We start from the raw sequence: 17,473 nt of genomic DNA, 5'->3' as shown, positions 1-17,473 counted from the left end.
ATTGTAAACAACTAAAATTACACCTATATAAAATATACGTGGCAATACAAAGTTGTTTTTAAAAAACACCAATTTTTAATTTAAAAATATTGATATAACAAATAAATGAAATAAAAAAGCTTAAAAAACTACAAATTTATTTCATTAAAGATACCTTTTAACATAATTTTATCTTGTATTCAAAATAACTTGACCATAAATGGATTCTTAAGCAATGGTTAAAAAACTTGCACAACTATCAAAACATAGAAGTCTTTGCTTTGGGTTAACACACTTAATTAAGCATTAAGATGACAATCTACATTTGAGAGGGTGACCTCACTTATACAAAACCCAACCACACCAAAACAAACAAATTCTTAAATACCCTTTAATACAAATTAATTGCAATGGAAATAGGTTCCTTTTTTCAAGTAACTTACGAATTCAGCAACAAATGATTCAGACGAGAAGATGAAGAGTTTTTTTTCTTGGAAAATGTTGATTTGACGATCTTAAACTTGTATAAAAATTTTATGTAATGAATTTAGAAATAAATATATATAATAAAAAATAAATTTGTAATTAAATAATATAAAAAATATTAAAATAATAAATTGTTGTTAATGTTTTTTTTTTCTGTTTAAGGAATTAGTTTTGGGAGTTGAGTGTGGTTTGGTGCAATATTAATTATCTGCTAATACCTTTCTCGGATGCTTCACCAAGTACGAACCCTAATTAAAAACTCTATTTCAAACAAACATTGGTCTTTTTTTCCCCTTTTAAAATTAACCCTATTATTGGTTAGATCGTGTGCTATATTTGTTTTCTTTTTAATTTCAACAAATCAACAATACCACTCAATAATTAATAATTATCCTTTCAAGTACACAATTTGATCTTTTGCTGTTCATTTTCTTATGTATATTTTTCAATAAACCTGCAAATTTGACTAGACCTCACAAAAACATTTAATACTTTTAAACCACTGTCTTTTTATATTTTATTTCGGTCCTATCATTAATTAATTTAGATTAGTTTAACATTAAAAACGAAAAATATTAATTATATTACATAAACAAGATAACTATATATTAATTTTGTTGACCAACCGTTTATTTTATTTCTATTAAAAGTCTTTATATTTTGCGTAGACGAAATAGCAAGTAATTAGAAAGAGAATGGTCTTTGGTGTGCGTGTGGATTTTATATAATAATGAAGGAATAAACAAATTATTTAAAATGTTTTATATTTGGAGTAATTGAAATTATGATTTTGAAGGTTTGTTGCAGTATTTGTGTAAAATAGTTAATAAATAAATAAAAAGAGTTATTAAATAAATAATAAATAAAAAAAAAGAGAAAGAGAGAGGAAAAAGCATGGTTTGAGTGGGTGAAGAAGAGAGAAACTGAAAAATGGTAGAAACGGACGAGGAAGTCCTTGCTGGCAAAAGATTCCCTTATTCATGAACTCGTTGTTTTTGTTTTGGTGGGGGCACTCACTCTGTTACCACTTCTTCTTCTTCTTCTTCTTCTTCTTCCTATCTCCATTTTTCTCTGCAATTCCTAAACCCTAATTATGGGTTGTGCCAGCTCCAAGCTCGACGATCTACCTGCAGTGGCTCTGTGCAGAGATCGCTGTGTTTTTCTCGACGAAGCAATCCACCAGCGCTACGCTCTCGCCGCCGCTCACATAGCCTACATCAACTCCCTCAAGGCAATTGGTAACTCCCTTCACTCCTTCATCCACCACGACGCCATGAGACCTGCTCCTTCTTCTCCCTCTCCGTCTCCCTCTCCGCCTCACAAAACCCACCAACTCTCCAAGCACCCTTCTCCCTCCCACTCCGATTCCGGCGGCTCCCACCTCCACTTCCACTCCGAATCCGATGATCTCGACTCGCTCCACCATTCCCCCCAATCCTCCCCCATTCGTCTCCCCGCTTTCTACGACAATTCCCACCCGCCGGATCACCACCACCTTCACATCAATTACATGAAGAACAAAGCCGCGCCTTCAATTCACTACGAGCAGAGGCCACTCAGTCCCCAAACGGCCTACGTTGGAGAGTCTTCTTCCTCGTTCTATCCTTATCCCTCTTCCTATCCCTACGCCTACGATCCCTATTCAGCTCCTCCCTACCTCGGATCTTCCCAACCGCCACCGCAACCCCAGCGAAATCCCGTCTCCAAGCCCCCTCCACCGCCGCCCTCCCCTCCCCGGGCCTCCACCTGGGACTTCCTCAACTTCTTCGATAACTCCGACGAGAAGTACTATCCTCAAGCTCACTACACTCCCAGCCGCGACTCCAGGGAGCTGCGGGAGGAGGAGGGGATCCCCGATTTGGAAGACGAGGAATACCACCACGAAGTCGTGAAGAAAGTTCACGGGGATCAGAAGCTTGTCGACGCTAAGCCCGAACCAACACCCCCCCACCACAACCACCTCCACGATGAGGAGGAAGAGGACGAGGAGGAGGATGAAGGTGAGGTGGAGTATGAAGTGCACGTCGTCGATAAGAAAGTGGTTGATGCTGATAATGATGGCAGCAACAAGCCCAAGGACCACGCCGCATTCCGCAGCCGCCGACCTGGTTCCCGGAATCCCCTTGAGGTTGCTAAAGAGATTCAGGATCTCTTTCAGAGGGCTTCTGATTCCGGTGCCCTAATCTCCAAGATCCTTGAGGTGGGCAAGCTTCCCCACAATCGAAAGCACGCCGCGTATCAAGGTGAGTTCGGGTAACTTTTGCTCTGCCCATTTCTCTTTATTCTCTCACATCGTTCACATTTCGCAACTCTTGTTGTTCCAGCTTCTTCCAAGATGTTACAAGTTGTTTCTCCCTCGCTGTCTCTTATTTCCTCCCTACCTTCTACTTCTAAAGATGCCGAATCCGCCTCAAACACGGGTCTTGATGTTGATCTAACTAGTGGAGCACGCAATCTTTCCTCAACACTGCATAAGCTCCTACTTTGGGAGAAGAAACTCTATAATGAAGTTAAGGTATGCCAGTCACTCAGTCTTGTATCGCAAAGTCGCTAATCTCGTTCCCTTGGTTTTTGTTTCACTTTTAAACCATTTAATTCTTTGCCCGTTTAGAAAAATTTCAATGTTAAGGCGGTTTAATCCTGCTGCATTCGCTTCGCTTCTTGTGTGTCCTAGTACAATCCGTGCTAATAATTTGAGAAAAATAAACTTCGGACTAATTCTAGATTCCACAAGTGAAAAAACACTGTTAACCCGTGTTTGCATAGAGGTTTTCCAACGTTCATTTGTTTGCAGGCTGAGGAAAAGATGCGGGTCATCCATGATAGGAAGTGTCGCAAGCTGAAGCGTATGGATGACAGGGGTGCTGATTTTCATAAAGTTGATGCGACTCGAACTCTGATTAGGAGCCTGTCCACAAAAATAAGAATGGCAATTCAGGTTGTTGATAAGATTTCTGTGACTATAAATAAGATAAGGGATGAAGAACTGTGGCCACTGCTGAAGGAATTGATTCAAGGGTATGTGATGCTAAAAACTTACCGTTCTGGTTATTTGTTCAAGTTCTAAATATCATTCTGTTCATGATGGTGGGCTACATATGCGTGGATGGCAAAACAAGCCCATATCTATAATCCAATCCAAGCCTTCCATCTCCCCGTGTTCTGCAATACATTGGATTATTAAGTTATTGAAATTGGAACAAGTGTTTCTTCCTATTAGGTTTGAAAGCCAATGTCTTCTCTACTCTACTGCCTATTTACCACTAGGTGATCCACCCATAACAATCTTGCAAGTTTCAATTATTAACCATACCTTTTTTTTTAAATATAGCACCCTTTTAAATGGATGGGTTGAATTTGTTTTAATTAAACGGGTCATGGATGGATTGGACTTCTACAATACATTTCCATGGATCATAGATAGATCATGAATTGTTTTTTACACATCAATTATAATCCAACTCAATTATCCAAACTAGGGGTGTTGATTGGTTTAGACCAGTCCAATTATTTCAAGAATCCAAACCAATTGAATTTGGTTCATGTTTTTAGCTTGATCGGGTTCAACCCGATCGAAACCACTCTATAGTAGTGATTGATTCTGGTAATAGATTTCTAATCTACAAATCTGATGAACCTTTATGGTACGGTACACTCATGTTTTATTTTGCAACTTTTGCTAATCTTTAGTTACTATAAGTCAATTACAATAAAAGACTTGTTTACCCCTTTAAAAATAAGACAATTTGTTTTTACAAAATACAATTTTGCTCATTTGCATAACACTGTATATGATTAATGAACTAAATGAACCCATGTTGATTTTTTGAAAATATTTGAAAAAAGTTTAGGGTCAAGTTATGTGTTCTCTGTACAAAATTTGATCCGTTTATTATCGCGTGGAAACCTGAAGACCTGTCAGCTGGTAGTGTCAGTATTCTGTAGTCAAAGTAAAACAATGCAGGCAAGGCAACCATGTCTAAAGGGGTAAAAGTTAAGAATTTGTTCTCATTGTATAATGAATAATCTTGAATTTTCAGGCTTGTTCAGTGGTACTTTCAACTTTTAGCTTTATGTATATGTTTCCAATAACTGAACTAAATATGTCCCGTAAAACATTCACTAAGTATTTAATGAAAGGGATATTGATTATTGAGGTTCCATTCCATCGGCTTCATACCCTCTATATTTTAACCCATATGAAATGTTGATGCATGGTTCCTCATAATTCTTTGATAGCCACGGTGAAATGAATATCCCGAGGAAATTCAACCAAGCCACCTGCAATCTGCTGATAGCCCAAATACTGTTCATCTTCTAAGACCTTTTCTGATAATTTTGACAAATCTTGCCATTTATTCTTATGCATGCTTATATTTTCCAACCATAATGTATATAATTTGGTGGCTCATCTGACCTATTATTAGATCATTTTGTGCTTGAGCTGTCATCTAGAGGAATAACCCCCCCTTTACAAGGAAATGATGCAACCTCCCAAGAGTTTTTCTTAAAAATTATTACTCCACAATCTGCAATAGGAACCTGTAAACCTTAAAATATACATACCCTGTCTGTCCTTGTTCTAGAGGATTGATCACTTGAATTCAGTATTAGGTGTTTCTACATCCAGTTTTTGGTTGCACACAAGTTGTGATGTTGTCGCCCATGCCTCTTTTTTCTCTTTTCAAGTTTGTGTCTTGAATTAATTCTCTCTTTTTTTCTTTTGAAGTAGCTGACATTTTATACATGTTCTTTTCAATAAGACATGCATGTGAGATATCCATTCATACATAGTATGTATGGGATACACATTTTGCCTTTTCTCAGAGTGATGTAATTATCATCCGAGGATTTATAGGATGCCTGTGCATAACATTCCGTGTTTGTACGATGCAATATGACATTCTTATTTTCAGGTTGACCAGAATGTGGAAATCCATGCTTGAATGCCATCATAATCAGTGTGAAGCTATTAGAGAAGCCAGAATACTGGGTTCCGTTGGATCCAGGATAAAGAGTGGTGACAGTCATCTTCAAGCAACCAAGCAACTTGAACAAGAGCTCATCAATTGGACCTTCCAGTTTTCTGGCTGGATAAGTGCCCAGAAAGGTTATGTTAGAGCATTGAACAATTGGCTGCTGAAATGTCTCCTATATGAACCTGAAGAAACACCTGATGGCATAGTCCCCTTTTCACCTGGTAGGATTGGGGCTCCGCAAATATTTGTAATATGCAATCAGTGGTCCCAGGCTTTGGATAGAATATCTGAGAAGGAAGTAGTTGAGTCCATGCATGTATTTACGATGAGTGTGCTTCAGATATGGGAACAAGATAAGCTAGAAATGCATAGGCAGGTGAATCAGAACAAGGATCTTGAGAGAAAAGTGAGAAATATAGATAGAGATGACCAGAAGCTGCAGAAGCAAATTCAAGCGTTAGAGCGAAAGGTGGTTCTGCTATCTGGGGAAGGTAAAGGTCTCTCAGTTTCTGAGAATATCATTTATCAGAGTGACAAAAGCAGTAGCCTACAGGCTAGTTTGCAGCGCATTTTCGAGGCCATGGAGAGATTTACTGACGAATCTGTGAGAGCTTATGATGAGTTACTGCAACGGAGTGAGGAAGAAAGTGCCGCCCGAAATCGTGAGAGAGTTTCATAGGGTGTAGTTGGAATCATATCTTTGCCATTTGCCGAGAATAGAGACATGCTGCTCTCCTTCTACTAACTCTTCTTTACAGCAGAGCCTTGGGAAGAGGAATTGGGTTTGACTTCTCATTATCATGCTGAGAGATGCGTTGGTGCTTTAGATGCTGGGATGGGACAGGTGAATTTGTAGTCAGACAACAGAAAGAGAAATTTGAGGTGTGTGGCGCAGAGTTGCTTTTTTGTGGGTACTCAGTGCTGTAAGGCTACAGGTGAAGTTGCGCTTACTAGCCATAGAGGTTTGAGCAACCAAAAATCAGGAGAGCCCACAAGTTTTAACATCTAAAGTTGAATTGTCTTCTTCCTTTCTACATTAGAAAATAGCAGAAATATATGGTTTGATGAAGGAGGAAGTTTCAGGTATATAGAAAGCTGTGTTCAAAGTGAAGCTGTGCAATGGGGAATTTTACTGATGCGCAATTGGAACAGGCCTCGTTCGCGCGATGAACGTAGCTAGCTCTCTCTGCCCACTGGAGTGACGCATGTCACTGAATGCATGGGTGTTTATTGGTTCCTGTATAAAATTATGCTCATTTCGTAAAAAAATATTCGTTTTCAAGTTAAATTATTGTATATATTATCTATTAGAAGGCTTAATAAAAAAGCATTCACCATAAAATATTTTTGATAGCCCATTTGAGATTTATGTTCCTCAACTGAAATAAGTCGGTGAGATTTGTTCAAACTTGAAAGAATGAAAAGAGAACACCGTTACGCAATTGCCATCAGTGTTCATGACCAAATTTGCTTGTGATAAACCATTCAGCAAAGAAGAGAGATACTTATTTATCATGGTTCTGTTACAAAGTGGGTCCAGAACTCAGAATTTAGTTTACGAAAGTGGCAATTTGTTGAATTTTTTACTTCTAAATATATATTTTATTTACAATTTAATATCTGCGGAGCTGAATCTATCAATTTGTTGAAAATATTTTTCCATTTCTTTTACTGAAAAACATTATCTTTTGTTATTTTAGGTACACCTTACCTAAACAAAGTATATTTATTTAGGTATAAAAGTTAAGAAAGATGAAAGAAATGTGGAAGACAAGTTTAGTAATTTTTGCATGGGGCGTGTTTGGTGTTGTAAATTATTGTGTACGTGTTTTAACCATTTCTCAAGACACGGGTCCTATTTATAGACTCTCTCGGTCCTAATGGGTGGTCAAAATTTCCTATAAAGACATTTCAACCACATATCTTTATTCCATTTCTCTCTATTTACACTTTAAAATAGTTGGTAATTACATTTGTGAGGTCATGGGTCAATCTTGGAAGACTTTAAAAGTTTATTAGTCTCACCGACTTATATAGGAGGTTGAAAATCTAGGAAGTCATGGATCAATCCCGTAATCATAGCAAAAGGACGAAATTAATGAAGATATCGTCTTTATCATTAGGAAGGAGAATTATGGTGATTGACAGGTATGCGGGATAAAGCCGTCATAATGCACAATAAATACTAGGAAACGAAATGAAAGAAGACTCAATATAAGAGGAAAAGTCGACCGATCAAGAAAGACACACAATTAGATTGGAAACCACGGTTTATAGTTATACTTGATGCTCTAATTAGGAGTCATCTCTCTTTGCTAAAACAACATTCTTCATAAACACAATACCTAGGAATGAATAATTATGATTGAGTAAACCTAAAAAACCATCAATAAATACAATAATGATAGTTTATAATTTAGTTACTTACACATCTTTCTTTTCTTTATTCAAAGTATTTTTCTTTGTTTTCTTTTTGTAACATTATTTGTAGAATTTATACTTTATTCAATGTTGTGAGATTTTAATTAGTTTCAATTGGAGTATTATAATCTTATTTGTAGTTATTATACCGAGTCATTTGTGGACTTTATCACCTCCAATATTATAAATCATAAAATGTAAAAATTGAAGAATTACATTGTAATTTTTTCTGAAACATTTCTAAGTATAAATAACACATTCAATAATGGCTTAAACTATTCAACTTAAAATATAAGGATATCAGGAGATATGTTAGGATGAATTCAATTTAAAAATGGATCATAGTCGAATAATTCAAATGAGTTTTGATTAAAGAAAAAAAAACTATTACAAATGAAGAAGACCAATCAAATAGTTAACTTTCCTTTTTAATTAAGTAACATGTCTTACTATGAAGTATTCTTCACCACTCTATACTTAGCAAGTCTTAAAGCTTAACTTTGATATACTTTATTTTCTTTGTGCCTTAGTTTCTTTATTATAATAGAAATTCATGTTTCAAAAATTAGAAATAATTAAGTTTCCAAAATACAATGATCATGGTAAAAAATTGTAAAAAAATTGTCGGGTGTCTAATAATTATTCTATGGAAAAGTCCAACTATTAGAATTATTTTTATTCTATAAAAAATTCTAACAACTAGAGTCGTTTAAATAAATAAGTTCAAAACTAACTAAATTGAAAGGACTTCTCAAATAGATATGGTCCAAATATAATAATATTTATTTTTAATTATATTAATTATTTTTCGTCTAAATTGGATGAAAATCAATCAATATTAAAATCTTATAAAACATGCAATTAAATATTTTAGTAAATAGTTTCAATTAACACTCATGATTGCTATAAATACAAGATCAACATGTTCTAAAAATCATAAATGCTAAGAAAATTTAAGAAAACTATTGTTACATTTGTATGTTATTTTTCAAGATGCTTTTAAGTTAATGGTAAAATTATTTAAAAATTTAAATACACTCATGCTTTTAGTCATGATATATCATATTGATTGAACATAATTTAAACATGTAGTTTTCATTAAAATAACATTCATTGGCCTAAAATATCTTCAATCTCAAAAAGGGTAAGAATGGATGCTACATTCCTTTTATAAGTGTTTAGCCTTTTTTTTCTTCTAACAAAACAAACCTTCCCTCAAACATGCTAGATTCATACTTTAATCAAAGTGAAACTTTTTTTTTTGTTTTTAAGAATTTCGATCCTTTTTAATAGTTTTTCACACTTTTTTTTTTCTCATTTCTCTCAATTTTTTTTATATGGGAGTCTTATCTATGTAACAGAGACACACTGATATGTATATTTTATAAAATTAAGACACAGATTTATATATTATACAATTACAAATTATTTTAAATTGATAATAAAAATTAATGTGCATAAATATGTTTTAATTTTTTTTACTAGAAAAATATTTCTAATGACAAATTTAAAAAGATTTATTCTTTATTTTTGTAATCATAATAAAATTTATAAAATAAATTTAAATTTTAAAAAAATTAATGTAAATTTTTTAAATTATGTTAAAATCAAACTAAAATTATAAAAAATTTAATCAATATTAATCAATATTTTTTAAATTACACAATAGGTATCATATATGAATATCGATCTCTAATATTTTTATATACATGCCATTCATATTTTTGGGAGAGTTTTGATTCGGAAATAAATGTAAAGAAAGAGAGCATTAATGAAGATTGCATTTTGTAGGCCCATAATGAGAAGGTGCAGAAGTGTTTTCAACAAATAGGACTGTGACTGTTGCAATCTACGTCCCACCCTACACAACTCAATTATTTTTACATCATCTTTCTCTTTTTTCCCTTTTCCAACCATTATTCACACACACAACCTAATAATAAATATTATTATTATTATTATTATTCATTTTCACAGGGTGGGGTGCTTATTGCTTACCCCAAACATTACTACTTTTCCTTCTCCTTTTTACCCTTTCTAAACAAATTTCAACTCTCTTTTACCAAAACCTACAACATCACAAACTCAGATTTTGCTCTAATCATATCTACAATAATTGATCGCAACATGTGTATAATCATTTATACAATGCATATTTTATGACTCTGTCTTGTTTTATTTTATGATTATAGCAATGTAAATTGTGAGTAATATTTATGGGACGTGTTGTACGCTGCACTCCAATTCAAGGTACAAAAGTTGGTGTAAAGCGTACGATAAATTGGTGATGGAGTCGTAGGATTCCATGTTGTCTAATAAACGTAAGAGACAGGACAAAACACAACGTGAGTAATTTGGTTATGTTTTTTTTTACCCAAGGAGTTAGAACAGTTTTTGTTGTGGAGTTAAAGACAAATTTCGTGGAAAACAAAGTTATGTGTTTTTGATTTTTGATTTTTTTTTTCCTTATGTTGTAGGAAGAGTGATTGTAGTAACAGGAAGGCAATAAAAAGAAGTGAAGAAAAGGAAAAAGCTTGACTTGGGTAGAAGATGCATCTGAGTGTTTCCCTAAAAAGGGGCTGTGAAAGGAAGCACGTGATCCATGGGGTGGCAGAATTATGGAGAAGTGTTTGAATGCAAGCTAAGTAATGGAATTTGCGAAGAAGGTTCTTCACGTTGACCCCTCCTCCTATGAGCATGAAAGTTGGAGCAATGAGAAAATAGGGGAATTAGGGTTTTTGGATGTGTTATTATAAATATAAGAAAAAAAAAGGCATTGATTGGGTTGGTGCGAAGGAGAAAGAGTAGATAAAGAGAGAAAGAAAGGTGAAAGGTGAAAAGGGTAATGTTTGGGATAGAATAGAATAAGTGGAGGGAGATGCAGTGTAAGAAGTAAACAGTGACTAGTAATTAAGCAACAGTGGTGGAAGAAGGGATGCGTTGGATAGAATAGAATACAAAACAAAGGAAGAAGAAGAAGAAGAAGAAGAAGAAGAACCAGAGAGATACGAGATCTGATGATCGGTGATATTTGGTGAAGAGAAAGAGAGAGAAAGCGTGAAGATGGGTTGCTGCCAATCGTCGATGCTGCTGAGAGTGGGAGAGAGAGAGACGCACCCTGAAAAGGAAAAGGAAAGGGAAAAGGAAAAGGAGAAGGAAAAGGAGAAGGAGAAAGACCAGGGCTACGGAACCCATCACAGGGCTTCTGCTGGAGGAGACTCTGCCGGTGACCCAGACAAAGAGGGGGTCGATTTCACCTTCGCCGAGTTCTCGCTGCCGGAGCTCAAGGCGGCCACCAACAATTTCAGTTCAGAGTATATCGTCTCCGGGAGTGGCGAGAAGGCGCCCAACCTCGTCTACAAGGGTCGCCTCCACAACCAGAGCCGTTGGATTGCCGTCAAGAAGTTCAGCAAGGCTGCGTGGCCGGATCCCAAGCAGTTCGTCGAAGAGGCTTCCGGCGTTGGCAAGTTGCGCCACCCTAGGCTCGCCAATTTAATCGGTTACTGCTGCGACGGCGACGAGAGGCTCCTCGTTGCCGAGTACATGCCCAATGACACTCTCGCCAAGCATCTTTTCCACTGTACTTTCTTCTTCTTCTTCCTCTCCTCATCTTCCATTATTTGTATTCCTTTTTAAGTTTTCTCTTATCTCTTACTTCCTTCTTGCAGGGGAAACTCAGACTATTGAGTGGGCCATGCGGTTGCGGGTGGCTCTGTACATCGCACAGGCTTTGCATTATTGCAGTACAGAGGGGCGCCCCCTGTACCACGACTTGAATGCTTACCGTGTTCTGTTCGACCAGGAAGGTGATCCTCGTCTCTCTTGTTTCGGTTTCATGAAGAACAGCAGGGATGGCAAGAGTTATAGCACCAATCTTGCTTATACGCCTCCTGAATATTTAAGAAACGGTAACTAACCACCTTCTCCCTGTTTATTAACTCTCACCAATTACGTTTCTCTCTATTCAAATTATTCATTCTTTCTGTATTCTGTTATTGCAGGAAGGGTCACCCCTGAAAGTGTCATTTACAGCTTTGGAACTGTCCTTCTAGACCTCCTCAGTGGCAAGCACATCCCTCCCAGTCATGTAAAACTGCCTTCTATCCTTTTACCTTTCTCTTCACCTTCTGCATAAATAACTGTCAACTGCTAATTCTCTTGGGACTATTTCTTACCCTATCAAAATAGCTTCCCTAGTAGGATTCACTGTAACCAATTAATGGCTCTATACATAGGCAAATTGTTGAATTTGAGTATATCTTTCATTAAGCCTGCTTAACTACCAAACTTAGGATGGACAAATCATTAAAAACTGCAAATGAAACCTCCCTTCCCTGAATCAAGTTGCCCTTTTCATCACCTGCTGATGTATAAATTGTCTAATATTCCCACATATCACTAAAAGCTTTAAATGCTTCTATGTTTTTGATTGTGGCATTTTAATCTTAACATGTAATTCGTAGTTTCAGTGTTTTCCCTACAGATCTTGGCTGTTATTGTGTTTGCAAGTGCTTATTATATTACCTTATAAATGATATTATAATATTGTACAATAAATAAACCATGAACATTTACTAATGACAACTCAAGGTATGCAAATCTTTTTCTTTGATTGATAGCTAAAAATGGAACTTGCGGATGCTATTATAGGTACCTAAGTTTAACATCAATTATGGTTGCTGACTTGTTCAATTAGCTTTTTTGGTTGGTACCATATGGAGTTATCTTATTTTGTTTGCAGGCACTTGATATGATACAGGGGAAGAACAATATGCTCTTAATGGATTCACATTTGGAGGGAAAGTTTTCAACAGAAGAAGCGACAGTAGTTGTTAATCTTGCCTCCAAATGCTTGCAATATGAACCGAGGGAGCGGCCTGATACGAACGATTTGGTCACAACACTTGCCCCATTGCATACAAAACCCGATGTACACATTCCTTCTTTAACATAATAATGAAGCATATTATTTACTGAATAATGAGATTGAAACTTTGTTGCTTCAACAACCCTTCCAAATATTCCATCATCCACATGAATTAGGCTTTATGTTGGATGTTAAAGTTCCTAAATGTCTAATATTCAAATTTTATCATTCTTGATATTTAATATTTCTTTCTTTGATTACTCATTGCATAATGAAATCTACTTGGTTGGTGTCACTTAGCTCACCATCCTCAAATTACATTAAACATGGCAATCCAAATATTAGGCTGTTACAAATGTTCATTTTGACTCTGATTAGGATTTCTTTATGCACTAAACTTCTCCTCTTGCTTGAGATGATATAAGATGGTAAGCGTTTTGTGTATAAGATAGTTTATAGATGTTTGACATGTCAAGTTCTCAAACTGCCAAAGTAATTGGTTTATTGTTCTAGCTGATTGAGAAGTTCAGTTAGTAAAGAATTAGTCATCTTTGTTGGTTTGGTCCTTGTTTAAGAGTTATTTATATCTATTTCATGCTAGTGTTATTGTTGTTCAGTATCCACCGGCTTCACTAATGACTAATTGCCGCTCAAGAACCTAATTGGCCACCTTTAGTGGGTTTTCCTCCCAAAAAACAAAGCTTTAATGTATTACTATTAGTTTGTTAGTTTTAAAGGATAAACGAATTTTTGGTAATTTTTCTGATGTGATGTTATGTACAAGTATACACCATATGACCTTAAAGAAACCTGATCTTTGCATACATCTGTCTCATAGAGAGCTTAGTCAGAACGTTTAATCTATATCTAGTTCTTGTAATTTGGGCTTAGGGCTTAATATAACTGCGTTAAAAAATTGGTTTTTAAGTATAGGACTGTTAAATCCTTATATGTATGGACTACATTGACTATATTTCGAGTTGATAGGCCTTCTGAGGATAGATCCATAGCTTCCTCAAGTAATCATCTACTATCGTCACGTAGTATCTAGTACTAGAGTGTGATAGAGTTGAAGACGGTCTCCCAAGTCCACATGAATGTATAGTCTAGAGATCCCTTTGTTCTTTGTTGTCCTACATTAAACTGTACTTTGCAAGCTTTACCTTGGATGCAGTGTCCTACATTAGTCTAGAATTCCCTTTCCAGACCTTTAAGAAGGCCTTGTTAAACCAAAAGAGGACACATCTTAGACTGCCACAATCCAAAAATCATTCAAACCAGTGGATTTCTCAACCTCATACTTTGTGGAAGTTATGATGATTGAATTTCACATTCATCACACGAGTTTGTTGTGGAATAGCCCAAACAACTTCACTGCTGAAGCATCTACCAACACAAACACTAATTTTATAACAAAGATGAGACTGCAAAGGTAAAGGTAGAAATTAAATGAAGGAAGAACAAGACAGAATCAAACACAAAAATAACGTGGTTTGGTTGAGGTATTAATGAACTTCATTCTACCTTCACAACAAAATTTACTATACTCAAAGACTACAGCACGAACTTTCTCTCTTAGTGAACTCTTGGCTCAACTCTCACAGTTTTCTATTTTTACAGTTGAACTCACAACTTACTTTTTTATCAATTAGGTTATTGTCTATAGTATATAACTACCGTAACAAAACACATTGCTCAATACTGCAATTAGGGCAATCCCCAAAGAAGCTGCAATTAAGGTGGGTTTCGAGTGAGTGATTTCAATTAAGGTGGCTTTCTAACACTCTCTTCATGCCCAAGGCTATGTAGGTGATGCAAAAATGAATATAGGATAAAATATCCAAGCCTTACTAACATTACTTTGGCCATATTTATGTGGAATCTTAACACCACATGGCTCATCATCGAATAACAAAATCCCTTCACATCTAAGAATATACATTTAGACTATGGACAAGTACTGTTGGCCCACCAATGAATTTATGATAGACTCAAGGTTGCAATAAAGGTAACTCATAAATCCTCACACTCAAGGCTTTGGCTTAAGAGCATTACAAGGTAGGTGGCCTAACGATGAGTCAAAATACCATCTTAGAAAAAAACCTCCTTCATACCTAGAAATAAATATCTAGATTATGTAGAAATACAGGTGACTAAGTAACAAATTTAGGATAGATTGATACATCTTAGAATTCAGGTCTAGGGCATAATGGAATCCCCGAAGACACCTTGTAAGGTGAGGATTGCTCAAGCTTTAGAAATTTTAATCTCTATTTAAACTATACCTCTACGTGACTTGAGACTAAATACACCCCCTTCAAGGCTAAAATTAAGATAACCCCAAATAGTTCAAAAGACAAGCCAAGGGTAATCACAATTAAGGTGGCTTTCCAATGCTAACAAACAAATTTTAATTCATTATTCAATCATTTTATGTATAGGACAATCTAGTACACAAGAGTCCTACCTAATGGAGTCTTGGGAGGATAGATGTGTCATGCAAACTTACCCCCGCAAGTGGAGAGAGGCTATTTCTTGAATTTGAATATTTGACTTTAAGTCATAACGCACAATCTTACTGTTGTGTTAATACTTGCCCTTTCTCACTATAAGAAAATCATTAAATAGAAACTAATTTTAGAGAAAAAAAATAATTAGTTGTTATAGTGACTAAATTAGAGACCATTTTAAAAACTAAAAAAATTATTGTTTTCTAAATTAGTTTTTATTATTGATAAATAGTTTCTAAATTGGTATCTAATTAGCTACCAAGGTTTTTGCTACCAAATTTAGAATCTAAATAATTGGTAGTTAAAACCTTTGTAGCTAATTAGATACCAATTTAGAAACTATTTATGAATAATAGAAACTAATTTAGAAACCAATAATTTTTGTAGTCTTTAAAATTGTCTTTAATTTAGTCACTATAGCAACTAATTCTTTTTGGTTTCTAAAAGTGGTTTCTATTCAATGATTTTCTTGTAGTGATTGTAGTTTATAAATATGAAAAGGATGACCTAGGTGTTAGACTTGCATGATTTGGAGGTTTGAACTTATGTCATACACCTGGTTGAATGACATTATGACTGGGCCAGTACAATGATGCATATCTTACAAGAATGTGTTCAAGAATGAATAGTGCTAAAGCCAAGCTAATTATATGCAATGCTGAACGTGACTAAATAAAGTTCTTCCACGCATAGTATTTATAATTTGTCATGCATGAAATGAAAGTGTTTTATTGTCTTTCCCGGTTATCATGTATTTCTCAGTGTACTAAAGTAGAAAAGGATTTGAAGGTGCATGTTGAGCTGTAGCAATGCCAACATCATCTCTCACTTGATATGCAAATATATCCTTGTTAAATGGAAATTTAGTTACATGAATGGGATAAAACAGCAATAATTCTAGTTGATTATTAATATGTGTTTCAGGTTCGTTCTCACATCATGCTTGGAATTCCAAAGCACGAGGAACCTCCATCAACCCCACAACGTCCTCTTTCAGCAATGGGAGAGGCCTGTTCAAGGATGGACCTAACCCCACAACGTCCTCTTTCAGCAATGGGAGAGGCCTGTTCAAGAATGGACCTAACTGCAATACATCAGATCTTGTTTGCGACACACTACAAAGATGATGAAGGAACTAATGAGGTAACTGATGGGTTCAGTGGTTTTAAATTACTTATTTTGTTTAAGCAATAAGCAATACGGTTTTGAATATGGATTGGTTCAGCTGTCGTTCCAAGAGTGGACTCAACAAATGAGAGATATGCTGGAGGCAAGGAAGCGTGGAGACTATGCATTCCGTGACAAAGACTTCAAGATAGCCATTGATAACTATTCCCAGGTGCAATTTAGCACTTGTTCCACATTTGCAAATGATTGTAGCTTAGCTATGTGCATGCTAATCATTGAGTTGCTTCTGCATTGTTCTACTTGTGCAGTTTATTGACGTGGGAACGATGGTCTCCCCAACTGTTTTTGCAAGACGCAGTCTATGCTATCTGCTATGTGATCAGCCAGATCCGGCGCTACGCGACGCCATGCAAGCACAGTGTGTTTATCCAGACTGGCCCACGGCTTTCTACATGCAATCAGTTGCTCTTGCAAAGCTGGACATGCACAAGGATGCGGCTGATATGTTAAATGAGGCAGCTGCATTGGAAGAGAAGAGACAAAAAGCGAAATTATTATAATTTTATGCAGTTAGCTAATTTGAGGGTGCTAAGTTCTGTATAAAGGTTGAGCTGGGAAGCAAAACTAACGTTTGAATCTGAGTTTAAGATGTGTCAGAGAAATACAACACTGGTGGAGTAGATGGCACATGCACTTTATTTCACCATCTTATAGGAATCGGTCACAACTTGAAAACTGTGCTTAAGCACTCTGAATTGGGAAGGAATACCGGTAATTTTTCCATTGTTAATGAAATTGATTGTTTGATGCCTATTGGGTTACTGTCAACCAAGTGTTTATTGAGGTTATTCTAACTCTTCACTTCTCAAGGCCTCGGTGTTCATAATAAAATCTCATGTCTGCATAATCTGCATAATATGCAATCTCTCTATTACGTCTTCTATTCGTAATATCAGTTGTTGGAAGTAACACACTCTATTTTAATTTCCATAATTGATAGATTCGAGTGAGAACATCGTTTCGTTTCACTCACTATATTTAAGGTGGTATTGTCCGTTTTAAAGATCGATATTATGTTACGATATTATTTTTAAAACTCTTCG

General features: G+C 35.7%; 2 protein-coding genes across 3 annotated transcripts; both read left to right on the top strand.

Annotated features, from left to right (window-relative positions):
- Positions 1-1,340: 1,340 nt before the first annotated feature.
- LOC137824447 (uncharacterized) lies at positions 1,341-6,786 on the top strand. 2 transcript variants are annotated; one of them, XM_068630095.2, is made up of 4 exons: positions 1,341-2,708; positions 2,790-2,980; positions 3,260-3,483; positions 5,382-6,786. In XM_068630095.2, exons 1-4 carry the CDS (start codon positions 1,559-1,561, stop codon positions 6,121-6,123), a joined length of 2,307 nt encoding a protein of 768 aa, XP_068486196.2. In that variant the 5' UTR covers positions 1,341-1,558; the 3' UTR covers positions 6,124-6,786. The 2 variants fall into 2 exon arrangements, with proteins under 2 accessions (XP_068486196.2, XP_090149737.1); XM_090293611.1 differs by lacking the exon at positions 3,260-3,483 and having other exon boundaries at positions 1,360-2,708.
- A 3,203-nt stretch (positions 6,787-9,989) lies between these two features.
- BSK1 (BR-signaling kinase 1) lies at positions 9,990-17,181 on the top strand. The gene is made up of 8 exons (XM_068629546.2): positions 9,990-10,210; positions 10,343-11,445; positions 11,534-11,773; positions 11,867-11,952; positions 12,607-12,795; positions 16,167-16,385; positions 16,468-16,581; positions 16,679-17,181. The coding sequence occupies exons 2-8, from the start codon at positions 10,929-10,931 to the stop codon at positions 16,928-16,930; spliced, it is 1,617 nt and encodes a 538-aa protein (XP_068485647.1). The 5' UTR covers positions 9,990-10,210; positions 10,343-10,928; the 3' UTR covers positions 16,931-17,181.
- The last annotated feature ends 292 nt before the right edge of the window (positions 17,182-17,473 follow it).

Source organism: Phaseolus vulgaris, chromosome 8 (assembly GCF_051622355.1).
Source record: "Phaseolus vulgaris cultivar YP4 chromosome 8, ASM5162235v1, whole genome shotgun sequence".
Lineage (NCBI taxonomy): Eukaryota > Viridiplantae > Streptophyta > Magnoliopsida > Fabales > Fabaceae > Phaseolus > Phaseolus vulgaris.
Note: the sequence above shows the minus strand (reverse complement) of the source record. Positions and strands in the feature narration are given on the sequence as shown.

Excerpts from the sequence above, each read along its gene's own strand:
- LOC137824447 (XM_068630095.2), top strand. The coding sequence starts at position 1,559 with ATGGGTTGTGCCAGCTCCAAGCTCGACGATCTACCTGCAGTGGCTCTG. Across the intron at positions 2,709-2,789 it reads AAAGCACGCCGCGTATCAAG|CTTCTTCCAAGATGTTACAA; the intron begins GTGAGTTCGGGT and ends TTGTTGTTCCAG. Across the intron at positions 2,981-3,259 it reads AACTCTATAATGAAGTTAAG|GCTGAGGAAAAGATGCGGGT; the intron begins GTATGCCAGTCA and ends ATTTGTTTGCAG.
- BSK1 (XM_068629546.2), top strand. The coding sequence starts at position 10,929 with ATGGGTTGCTGCCAATCGTCGATGCTGCTGAGAGTGGGAGAGAGAGAG. Across the intron at positions 11,774-11,866 it reads TCCTGAATATTTAAGAAACG|GAAGGGTCACCCCTGAAAGT; the intron begins GTAACTAACCAC and ends CTGTTATTGCAG. Across the intron at positions 16,582-16,678 it reads CCATTGATAACTATTCCCAG|TTTATTGACGTGGGAACGAT; the intron begins GTGCAATTTAGC and ends CTACTTGTGCAG.